At 35.4% G+C, this 12,481-nt stretch overlaps 2 protein-coding genes across 2 annotated transcripts; one reads left to right on the forward strand and one right to left on the reverse strand.

The window, feature by feature from the left end:
• Positions 1–141: 141 nt before the first annotated feature.
• On the reverse strand, positions 142–941 carry N7482_008002 (uncharacterized protein; the record flags this gene model as incomplete). Its single annotated transcript, XM_056690126.1, has 3 exons — positions 142–170; positions 360–524; positions 872–941. The coding sequence occupies 3 exons, from the start codon at positions 939–941 to the stop codon at positions 142–144; spliced, it is 264 nt and encodes an 87-aa protein (XP_056539891.1).
• A 3,381-nt stretch (positions 942–4,322) lies between these two features.
• Positions 4,323–5,072, forward strand: N7482_008003 (putative NlpC/P60-like cell-wall peptidase; the record flags this gene model as incomplete). The annotated part of the gene is made up of 1 exon (XM_056690127.1): positions 4,323–5,072. The coding sequence occupies one exon, from the start codon at positions 4,323–4,325 to the stop codon at positions 5,070–5,072; it is 750 nt and encodes a 249-aa protein (XP_056539892.1).
• Between the last annotated feature and the right edge of the window lie 7,409 nt (positions 5,073–12,481).

Genomic DNA, 12,481 nt, shown 5'->3' on the forward strand with positions numbered 1-12,481 from the left:
AATAATAGAACTAAGAATATTACCATACTAAGTTGTCTTTGGTAGTCCTGCTTTGCCTTCCAGACACACTCGATGTTCTGTTGGTAATTCATATTCAATCAGTCCTAGAAACAGTAGAGAAGCGGTTCAATGACGGGGATCTTACTGAGCCATGGTCACCGTCCTGGACACTGTATTTCGGAGGATGAAGGCAATAATTAGCAACCACAATAGCGACAGCCGAACGTAGAGTGGAGAAAAAAAAACAGACTCATGAGTTAAGTGATAGCACCTATGTTAGAGAATATTTCCATCAAATAAAATTCAACGTACGATTGTGAGAAGCAATAACTCACATGGGAATTCATCACACGGCATACTATACGTATATCCTGCCAGCAACTGGTAGTCCTGTGTAGCTTGGGAGCCAAGATTCATCTCTCGGGCGATATCCGTCGGCCACAAGGATAATTTGAGAGCGGTGTACTGTTCTATCCCTCCACCGGTCAAACCGTAGGCGTCCTCACGGTTTCCAACAGAGTTTACTTACTCTGAGATGTGATCCAAGATCATATATGCCTCGCCACTGTTATGATTAGTGATTTCGCCTGGGAAATTTGATCCCTGACTGGCTATGCCGTCCTGAATGTAGTTGAAGATGTTGTCATAGATACATAAGGGTGTGATTAGCAAAGAACAAGCAATCAACGGGGTGGATCATACTGCATATTGTGATGCTGTCAGTCAGTCCATTGGTATTCTGGATTTGATTTTCAACAGTGACGCGCTTGAAAAAGTCTCTACCACGGTTGTAGAGCATCGCTGAACGGCGAATTGTCAATGCAAGTTCCCCTAGACGAGCCCTCAATCGTTGTGGAGAAAGAGATCAAACCGCCAAAGCAACCAGCATCAATAGAATTGGCGACCAGAGCTTCGGCAATGCTACGCTTGCTGAGGTCCATGTCGATCGATTACGTGATGCATGTGCCTTTAACCGGTGTAAGGCGCTTGTCAGGTGACGCTAGGTCTAGGCTATCACCCCGGTAGGCCACTTTATTCAAATAGCTAACCCAAGTCAGCGGTTATCCGCTCACATTCTGGCCAAGAGGAACAATTTCGAAGAGAATATTCTCATCTCACGTCTGCCTTCACATAGAGATCATAGAGGAAGCCCGCCCAATAGCAGCATCCAGCTAACGCTGAGCCATCACTGCTCACAGACGCTGTAGCATGAAGCCAACACTGAGTTCTTTTCTTGGGTCCCGCAGTGACATATCCGGACATCAGAGTACCGCCCAAGACTGAAATACCGATTCGTGCTTCCGGTGTGAGTAATACCAAGGATTATTATTAGTATTAAACTAATGAAGATTTTCAAGGGAATCGGAATAACATACAGGACATCTTGCCTTCTCCCGTGAGAGCCGCATTAAATGTAGGCCCCATAGTAAAGACCTGTTTATCATTATTGTTGAGGTCTGCTAGGTTATCAGAGGCACCCTCCCTATTATCATTTTATAGATAGTATACCTGCGCATATGGCCACTTGAGTGAAACGCGAGTAAAAAGCCTGCATTCAACTCTCCGGAGACTCTCATTGAAGCATCCGTCTCGCCGATCAAGTTCAACTCCGGGCCAATGCTAATTAAACCCTTGACAGAAAAGCCTGGGAATGTCAATCTGTTGACGATGTAAGCTAGGTCAGGGTTGACTTGCATGGTCGCCTCGGCGCGCATAATCAACATGATCTACATTGTACATTATTAGTCACAAAAAAGCAGACGTTCGGTGGAGGGGGGTCGACATACGACTGCCTCTGGCTGAATGGAAAAATGCGCGTAGGCGGAGATCAATGAAGGCGTAGGCAGAATTGATCCTTCGAAGTAGTAGGTGTACTGGCCGTTCAACCAAAGTCGGAGATCCGTATCAATATCGACGGTGGCTTCGATGTTGGTCTTCGGACAATATATTTCTGCGTATAAGAGCTTAAGCGTCTCTTCGTAGTCAAGTGGCAAGCTGCCTTTCTTGTCTTTGACAGTTGTGGTCCTCTTGGCCAGCTAATTCGAGTACGATCCAAACCATCTCTTGCGGGAGGAAGGCGAATTTGTGATCTCGCTCTGGGACTTTAGTAAGCTAGTGTAGTCGAAAAGGAAGTTCACATCGCCCTTCTTATTCTCTAAAGCGGAAGGGGCTTGGAAACCATAATCCACTATCAACTTATACGTGTCCGATGAGGAAAAGTGGACATCGCGCTTCGTGCTACCAAGGGGAATAGGCTAACTACACGGGCGTATAGGCCCGCGCCAAGGTTCTTTGGAATCTTCACAATGGTGTTCTGGGCTCCTCCCTAGAAGGTTTACAGGTATATAGTCGAGTTGGTAGACATCGCATTGCAACAAATATGATAGACTCCGACGGTATTTTTAAATGTATCTAAGCGTTTCTCGAAAATATTTTTACTCTTATTAAATCTAAGGCCGCGCTTCGTAAGTTCACTCTTATCTATTAGAAAGCTCCACTAGTCGACGAAAGATTCGTTATCTATACTAGTATCTCCGTCAATCATAATAAATAGGAAAGGCTCGTTCTCGTTATTATCGCCCGCTAGTTATAGGAGTATATCTGGTTAGTACTAGGTACTTTGAATAGTATAGATTTTGGTTTTGTTACTCGCTATCGGAATTCGCCAACTCCTCGACCTAATAATAGTCGCTAACATCACCCTCATCGGGATATTTGAATAGATCATCTAGGTCAACTAGTAATTTAACTGATACCTTTGGTATCCATCGGAAGATAATTATACGGGGTATGCTATTCACATACGTGGATAGCTACCCTAGCGATAAAGCTCTAATCACGTAGCGCTTATTTGTCTTTAGCTCCGACAAGGGCTACGAAAGTGATTGTTCGTCTAGCACTAGCATATATTGGTATAACCCAGTAGAAGGTAAAAAATCTGGCATCACATTTCTCTAGGTCCGCGTTCAGGTTGCCGCCCGGGTAGAATGACTAGAAATCCGGGGCATAGTTAAGACCAGAAGCGCAACCTTGCGTATACTCTGACCATGAGCACTTGGAAAGCGCCGGACTGGCGTTGTAGCACAATAATTGTTTGCCCATTAGGTATCGACTGGTTCTGGTTCGGTCGTTGAAAAGATCGGCGATGAGTTCGTACTTGCTATCGCCGCAAGGCGCATCCTTATTGGGATTTCCACATGCTCCGTCTATATTGGCACCTTCCCAGTCACATTTTTCGGCCGCGGTGTCGGTTAGACAGTGGATAAGACGACACTGAGCATCTTATATAGTATTAAAGTGCATCTTCTTACTTTAGCAGGATGCGTTAATTTCGGCCAGTTCCTTAGCCAAGATCTGCCAGGCGACAGACCAGTGGTTCTCATGTGTAATCACCAACAAAGGTGTTGTCTATCATTATCACAAGCATCAATATAGACTCCGATGGTGCATAGCAGCAGCATTGTCGTTGATTTGTGTCCGTACAATGCTACACAATTCTGCCAGTGTGTGATGCTCTCACCCGCATTTTGCCTCCTATTAAGGTTTAGCCCCGCCGATCGCTGATTCAACTCGTATAAGGCGGGGCTAAGCGAGAACCATGACTATTTTTAGCGCGAGGTCCGGAAGTTCATTGATTACTACATCGTGTTTATCTTGTTCATGGAGATGAGAGTGAAGTTTTCGATTATGATTGCCCTGCCAAGAAATTTGCTGTTTGTTTCGTACGTAGTTTGCCTCCTTTAAAGGTAGAGAGCCCTGCCGATCGCTGATGTGGCTCGTATAGAGCCAACCTAACGTGAGGAAACGGGACTATTTTTGGTAGCGAATCCGAAGCTTTCAGCCACAGATTGTATTTGCCCTGGATCTTTCATGAGTATAGGCGATTATTTTGGCCCCAAAGTAGGATTGATCTTCAAAAGCAAATGGCATCTTCCTCGTATTATTAGAGAATGAGACTAAGAACGCCTAATTACAAGCTGCCTGTGGATAACTCAAGTTCTAGGCCGGCTACGAGCTCAACGAATCAATTAGACTCCGGCCATAGCTACGCACCGTCTACAGCACATTTCCTGGTACGAAAATATCTTCTCAACTTTTGTAAAAAAATCCCCCACTACTAAATTTAGCTGCATTCGCTTCGGAAATGTTCATATTAACGCACCTCTCGGGTATATAAGGTCCCAGGTCCAGCCAGATGCTCAACATTTCTATCACAATCACAAAGAAATATAAAGTCCTCAATTTTTCTCAGCTCACCTTGAAATCCCACTTGAAAGATCATCAACACTTCAAGATCTATCTCGTTTCAAGTATTCCCCATTATGCAACTCACGAGCATGGCTCTGGCCGTCGCGGCGGTTTTCTCTATGGCCAATGCGTACGCTATTGATGGCGACGGTGTCAACTGCCGCACTGGTCCATCTACTAGCGATGCGGTTGTTACCTCATACGCAAAGGGTCACGATGTCACAATCACTTGCCAGACTCATGGTGAAGACATCAAGGGTTCCACTATATGGGACAAGACCTCTGACGGCTGTTATGTCACCGACTACTATGTGAAGACCGGCTCTAGCGGCATGGTCACCAAGGATTGCAGTGGTGGCAGCTCTGGTGGCGGCGGCAGCTCGTCCTACGAAGGCAAGATCAGCCGCAAGGAGATCATCTCCCGCGGTGAGTTCTGGGTCTCTCGCCACATTCCATACTCTATGTATGCCGAATACCCGGACCCTACTGGCCGCAAATATCGCACCGACTGCTCAGGGTTTGTTAGCATGGCTCTCCACGCGTATGCACCAGGCTACAACACAGTCAGTCTCCCCGACATCGCCAAGCCCATCTCTTGGGACGACCTCAAGCCTGGTGACCTTGTTGGTACCCTTGGACCCGGCACTGGCGGTGCTGCTGGCCACGTCACTCTTTTCCATTCATGGGCCGACAGTTCCAAGAAGGAGTACAACACGCTCGAGTGCCGTGGCACCTACGGTTGTGTCGCCTATAAGCGCCCTGTCAGCTGGAAGGATGGCAGCTTCACTGCTAAGCCCTACCGATACACCCATGTCGTGGACTAAGTCGGATATTGGGTACATTTTTACCTGAACCCGACTGTTAGGGGTACATGTTTAGTAATTGTGGCGGCTATTGCGGTTGAGCAAGCGGAGAGACGGGAGGAAGACGTGCGTATCTAGATTGCCTTCTTTATCTCTGCTTCGTTTTTCCTTCTCACTCGACGCATTTTTGAATTGCACGCTTGGTATCTATTTTGCTTTGGTCTCTCTTAGTTGTAACATTACTCCATGAACAGCGAGGCAGCACAGAAAGAGGTACAGCGACCAGCTAGCTAGACAGGTATCATCTACCCTACAACTCTGATTTGCTATACGAATATACAAAGATACAAACCCCTGCGCATATTAAACTAATAGATCACGGGATTTCCGTACACGCCAGTCCTGTGGAAACCAACTGAGGACACTGATTGAAGAACTATGCAGAGGATTGCTGTTGAAGGCGCCTCATACCCTTAGGAGATAGTATTAGCGTGTTACAACGCAAGTATTCCAAATTGATCAGATTTACCATACAAAAACATATGCAGGAGTGGGCAGCTCCCTATCCGATGGAACTTCACGCTCCCAACGCTGCTGTAGGAAACTCCGACTGCCTTGATGAAGCGCTCTTGTAACTACCTCTGGTCGACAGTTGATGATATCCCGATGCGACTCTGGGATAGCGGCTTGGGATTGATCTGCTGAAAAAAATTCAAAGCTGATTGTCGTCCCCCGAGGAAGGTTATCAAGGATAGACGTAGTAAAGGCCTAGGGGATAGGCATAAGCTCTAACCCGAGTTTCTTATAAGGAAAGGCGATAAATAATATACTGAAGGTATAGTTCTAGTGCTATTGCTGTAGGATTGGATGTAATAATAATAGCGCCCTCGGAAGGGGATTATATATTGCATTCCTTAGAGTATAATGAATCGGCTCTCCTCTGTAGTAACTTAATTATCTCCTGTGCTAGAGGTTAATTAGATAAGTATAGTTCTCCCTCTTTATTTAGACTATAATCCTCGAACCCTATTATATTATAGCAACTTGGGCTTATTGGCTACGATAATTCCCGGTAATTTTTTACGATAAGTTCTTCTCTTTCTAACAAGACGTTGTATTTATTACCGATAATTACACGACTCAATCTATTTAGGGTAACTTGCTTAATTCGCGAGCGGAGGTTAACCTACGCTCTAGGCGGGAAACTCCCAGTAAAATTTACCTATAGCGGACCAGATTCAGCTTTATAATCCGATCGGAAATTAGCACAGAAGCTATAGGAAGTAATCACTAGCAGAAACCCCTGTAAACGCCGATCCTTATCGTTGGGTGCCACTTTCGGAATACTAGGGAAGAAATCTTCTCCCGGACGATTATTCTTTCGGTGAAGAATCTCCCGTCTTTGATGCTCCACGTAGGCGAATATATTAGGCCGGGGACTATAGATCTCAAATGACAAGGTTCCTGTGGGATAGTCAGAAATCTGCGAGGAGAGATATTGGCACAAAGCGGTAGACTTTATCTTCAGAGCCTAACTCTAGGGGGATGTTGCTGTAAACCTGGATGGCGATTTCTGGAACAGGAGCTAACGAGGTGTCAGGGTTGGTAGGCCTGAATTACATCAAAACCAAAGGTTGGTCTGCATAGTCTCGGTAATGTTGTGTAACCCCTCGTGGACGCAGGATCTTCTGTACGTTTTTGATCCCAGCTATTGCGCTATCTTAGGTGGGATGAGAGGGGTAAAAGAAAGCGGCCCTACCTAGACTGCGCCAAAAACCGCAAAACCGCAAAACCGCAAAAAACCAAACCGCAATTGGGGGGGGTTTTGGGGCCAATTCTAGAAACCGCAATGGTTTTTGGTTTCTAGGTTAGAAACCGTAATGGTTCTTGGGGCCCTAATGGTTTTTAAAGCGGGGCTAAAATATCACGTGGATAATATTCTATCAATATTTATTGGCTATATCTTAATTACTAAGCTATTTAACTAGTTCGTAACTAGTTATTATGCAATTTTATGTAATTATATGTAAAAATGGTTTTTGATGGTTCCCCAATGGGGAACCGCAATGGTTTGTGGTTTGGTTTGGTTTTTGGTTTTAAAAACCGCAACCATTACGGTTTGGTTTTTGGGGGCAAGGTTTGCCCCCAATTGCGGTTTTTGGCGCAGTCTAGCCCTACCCCTGTCTGCTAAAAAGAGAATGGTGATAGTGCTATTCACAGACTAACCCCTTTAGGGTTAGAATAGCTAGACTGCGCCAAAACCCGCGAATAGGTTCTGATATTAAAACCTAACCTAACCTAACGTGGGTTATAGGTTCTGTACCTAGAACCTAACCTAACCTAATAGGTTTCTATTCCTCGAATAAAAACCTATTAATAACCTATTTTAACCTATTTTTATATAAAATCTTTATGTTAGCGTTTATAATACTACTAACTAATTAAAATAAATTACTATTTTTTATAAGTATACTAGTTTATCTATTAAATATTACTATATTCCTATCTTAATAAATAAGAAATTTTATAAAATTACCTTATATCTAATTTTATAAAACTTTATATTAAGTTAATTACTACTAAATCTTTAATTTTAGACTATTATAGTTATTAGTTTAGAATTTATATATCTAAATATAAGAATATATATATTTACTATAGAAATATTCTTTATAGTAGAAATACTCTTTTCGGCTAAAAAGCTCTTTAATTCTTACTAGTTTAGTTCCTATTTATTTCTCTATATTTTATATATTAGTATTAAATTCTAATAGCTATTAGAATTTAGGCTATTTATTATATTAATATTCTTAGAGGTAATTTCTAATAGCTATTAGAAATTAGGCTATCTACTATACTAATATCTTTAGTAAAGATTTTTAATAGCTATTAGAATTTAGATTATCTATTACCTAGATAGTATTAATATCTTTAAAGGTAATTTTAGATTAGGTATAGATTATTTATAGATTTTATAGGCTATAGATAGGTTTTTATAGATTTTAATAGGTTTTTATAGATTCTAGATAGATTTTTATAGGTTCTAATAGGTTTTCGTAGGTTCCGATAGATTTTAGTAGGTTAGACCTACTTAAAAGCCTTACTCTAAACTAGTTATATTAAATATATAAGGGTTAGTAGTCTAATAATATAATAAATCAATAAGTCTACTAGCTTAGAGCTTAATTCTTATAAAGAACTCTTAGTATATCTATATTTCTCTTTTTAATATATCTTAATAATCTCTAAGTACCTTCTTACTCTATAATATATCTTAAAATTAATATTCTAATATATTTCTATCTTCTATTTTTAATAATATAGAGAGCTCTCTATATTATATATCCGAGGACCTATAGATATTTATCCCTAAGCCTTCTAGTAGCTACTAGACCTTTAATTTATTTAATTAAGACTTTCTATAACTACTACCCCGTTAATCGATTCTTTCTTTTTTAAAATATATTAGCCCTAATTAGAGAAAGAACTACGTTCTCTATAACGATATAATATATACTAAGTAAGTATAATAGTAGCTTAAAATAGACTATAGGTAGATAAATAAGATTAATTAAGATATAGGCTATTACTCTAAATACTAGAAGTATTTTAACTAAGTAATAGATAGCGTTACTAGTATACTAAAAGCTATATATAAATATTATAGTTAAATCCTTAAGTATCCTTTAACTCTACTATATCTAGATAATAAAACTCGCTAAAATACCTTAATACTATTAAAATATCTTAAAATTATTATATATTAAAAATATATATAGAATAATACTTAGAGTATAATTACTAGATTTTTATAGGCTATAGTAAGTATTTCTTAATAATAGAGATAAGATATATTAATAAGCTAAAGATTTACTTAAAAGGCCTAGGAAGAGAAGCTTCTTACCTTTCTAATAGTCGTATATCTTCTTTTTCGACTTATTAAATATCTTAAATTCTATAACCTAATCTAAATAGCTTAATATACTCCTTCTAGCCCTAAGATCCTATCTATAAAGACTATTTATTATTACCTATAAATAATAGTTAAAGAATAGTACTAAAGTATCTTACGAAAACTCCCTAAGGATATAAAAATATTAATTACTTTTAATTACTAAATATCTCTTTTTTCTTAGATATTTATAGCTATTACTAGCTATTTTATCAATAAAGATTAGTAGTATCGAGAGATTCTACTTAGCTTTTAATTATTTTCTAGAATATATTCTAGCGAGAATCTTAGTACTATACTCCTAGATATACTTATATAATATTATATCTAGGATTATATACTTATAATTACTACCGATAATATATCGAATAATAATACTTTAGTTAATATTTTATAGTAGTCGCTATTAGATATAACTACTATTATTTAAGTTCTATACCTTGCCTATATTATCTAACTAAGCTTAAATAAACTACTTAGATAGATAAAAGCTAATTTTATAAATAATATAACTAAGATATATTAGATAAGTAAATAGTTTTAGTAGACTTAAGTAAATATAAATATAAATATAAAAAAGCGAGACATTACTTATACTTTAAATAAGATAGATAACCTTTATCTTTTCTTACTTATATTAACCTTTATTAATCTAATCGATTATTATAGATTTATAATCTTATAATTTATATTAATATAAGCCTTTAGTATCGTAATATATTCTATAAACTCTAGACTAAATTAACTAAGCTTATATTACTATAAGATATTAAGATATACTAGAACTTAACTTTTTTAATACTTTAATATATAAAATAACTCCGACTAATTTTTAAGCCTTTCTATACTAAATATAATTAGACTAATATTATACTTAATATAGATAAATAGCGCTAGATTAACTATTTATTATAGATTATATAATCTTTTTTTAATTTTACTTTTAAACTATTAAAAACTAAAAATACTACTATAATATTATATCTTTATAATTTATAATAAGCTTTTTAAATACTTTAAGCGATTAATATACTAGTTTTAATAGAAAAAGATATATTAGAAATAGAGAATACTTTAGATACTCTAAACTGCTTAAGCTAAGCTTAGTAACTATTATAGTTAGACTAATACTATTTAAAATAATCTTTATATAATTAGAACTATATTTATACTAGTAAATAAGTTCTAGTTCTTTTTTAGTAATAACTAGGATAATAAATAGTATAATAGATATTAGAAAAGCTTTAAAGAGTTCTTTTCTCTATACTAAGAGTATTTTATATCTTAACTAGATTTATTTATATCTTAAGCGTTAATAAAAGTAGGCTTATATCTAGATTTAATACTAAGTAGAAATAAGATCTAGCTAGTATTACTAAAAGATAAGATAATCTAATATCTTAATAGTAGTAAGTCTATTATCTATATTATTTATTTCTTTAATATATAAACTAATTAACTATAGATACTATTTAGATATTACCTCTACTATTCTAAAAAGAGAATTAATATTACTTTCTTACTATTATTACTTTAGCCTAGGATATCTTTTTAATCTTAGTAATTAGTACTAGTATTAAGTAGCTATTTAATATTACTTATAATATCTATTATTATTACTATAGTAGATTAAGTAATATAATAATCTAGGAGCTTATAATATTTCTTTATATATTAAGATTTAACCTTAAAAAAGAGGATTTAAACTTTTTAAAGGAATCTTTCTCTCCTAATAAGGTTAAAGCGGCCGAGGAAGAAAGAGAGGATTTACCTAATTAGTTTAAGCTTAATCTAATTAGTAATAATAAAGAAGATAGGATATAAGAAAAGGCCTAGGAGGGCGATAATACTTAGGAGCTAATTTATTTAGATAATAAAAGAGAGCTTCCTTATATTAAAAGTACTTAGATATACTAAATATCTAAGAGATTATATAAGTGTCCTAGAGAGGAAGAAGACTAGTAGATATATTATTAGTTTATTAAATAAAGTATTTTATCTCTAAAATATATAGATTTTACTAGAAATTTTAGGCTAAAAGCCTTTTACTAAGGATATTCTTTATTTTAATATATCTATATTATTAAGATATTAATATAAGAGAAATACTTAAAGATATAGATTATTACTATATAAATAATATAGATAGACCTTGCTAAAGACCGCTTAGGACCGGACTAGACTAGGGACCGGACTGTACTATATAGGGCTTAGTCTTTATTTTTAGGACTGCTAGGTAGTCCTAATCTTTTTAGGACTATATTACTATAGTCCCGGTCCTCTATATAGTCCTATAAATAAGATAAATATAGGAAACCCTATAATATATATATTTTATATAGAATTAGTTAGTATTTTTTAGTATTCTACTTTTATTCTTTATTTATATAGGCTAATATTAGCTTAAAGAGGATTTCTATAGAAAATCTAATAATTATAATTTTAGCCGAAAAAATCTAATTCTTTATCTCTACTAATTATATATAAAATCTATATTATATTTTAATCTTTTTAGAATATACACTAATAAATATCTCTAGATATTAAAATTAGGTAAGGAGATCTTATTATTTTCTAGCTTAGAAAGCTAACTATTAATAGCCCTTCTTTTCTCTAGCGTTTATTAATTAGGCTATTAAGTAGATACTTCTATAGAAATATCTATTATTTTACTTTCCTTATTATTGCTAATAGGATTAAACTCTTTATTATCTTATTTAGTATTATCTTATTTTTTTTTTATATATTTCTCTTAGATAAAGAGAAACTTATCTATTAGTATAAACTATTTTAACTATATATTAAATCTTATTATATATATAAATATTATTAGATCTTAAATAGTATATAGGCTTAATAAGCCCTGGCGATAGTAATATATATTATAGATAGAGTTAAAAAGCTTTTTACCCTAGAGTTACTAGCTAGAGTTATAAAGATATCTTAGGTAAGGCTTACTAGGATAGGATACTCTATCTTATAGGCTTTCTAGAAAATAAGGGGTATTAATTAGATAGTATTTAGAGAGATTTAGTACTATTAAATATTAAGATATAAATAAAATTAAACTTACTATTTCTAAGATATCTTATAAATTTATCTAGAGTAGTCGGTACTAACTAGAGAAAAATAATAGATTATAGAAAGATATTAATATTAGATATATTATTATTTAATAACTAAATAGTTAATATTAACTATATCTTTATATAATATTATTAGTAAGACTAGATATAAATCTTAAAAGACTCTTAATACTATAGTACCTAGTATTTCTCTTTATTTTTATACTTAGTCTTTTATTACTAATTAATAAAATCTTTATTAACTATCTCTATCTAAAAAAGAAACTATTTCTTCCTATATAGTCTAATAGGCTAAAAAGTCTCTAGAATTAGTATAAGTATTACTAGTTATATAAAAGCTATACTAGGTATTAAAGTTAGTATTTTATTTTTATCTAGATTAAATAGCCTAT

Source organism: Penicillium canariense, assembly GCF_028826845.1.
Source record: "Penicillium canariense strain IBT 26290 chromosome Unknown utg000006l_segment0_segment0, whole genome shotgun sequence".
NCBI lineage: Eukaryota > Fungi > Ascomycota > Eurotiomycetes > Eurotiales > Aspergillaceae > Penicillium > Penicillium canariense.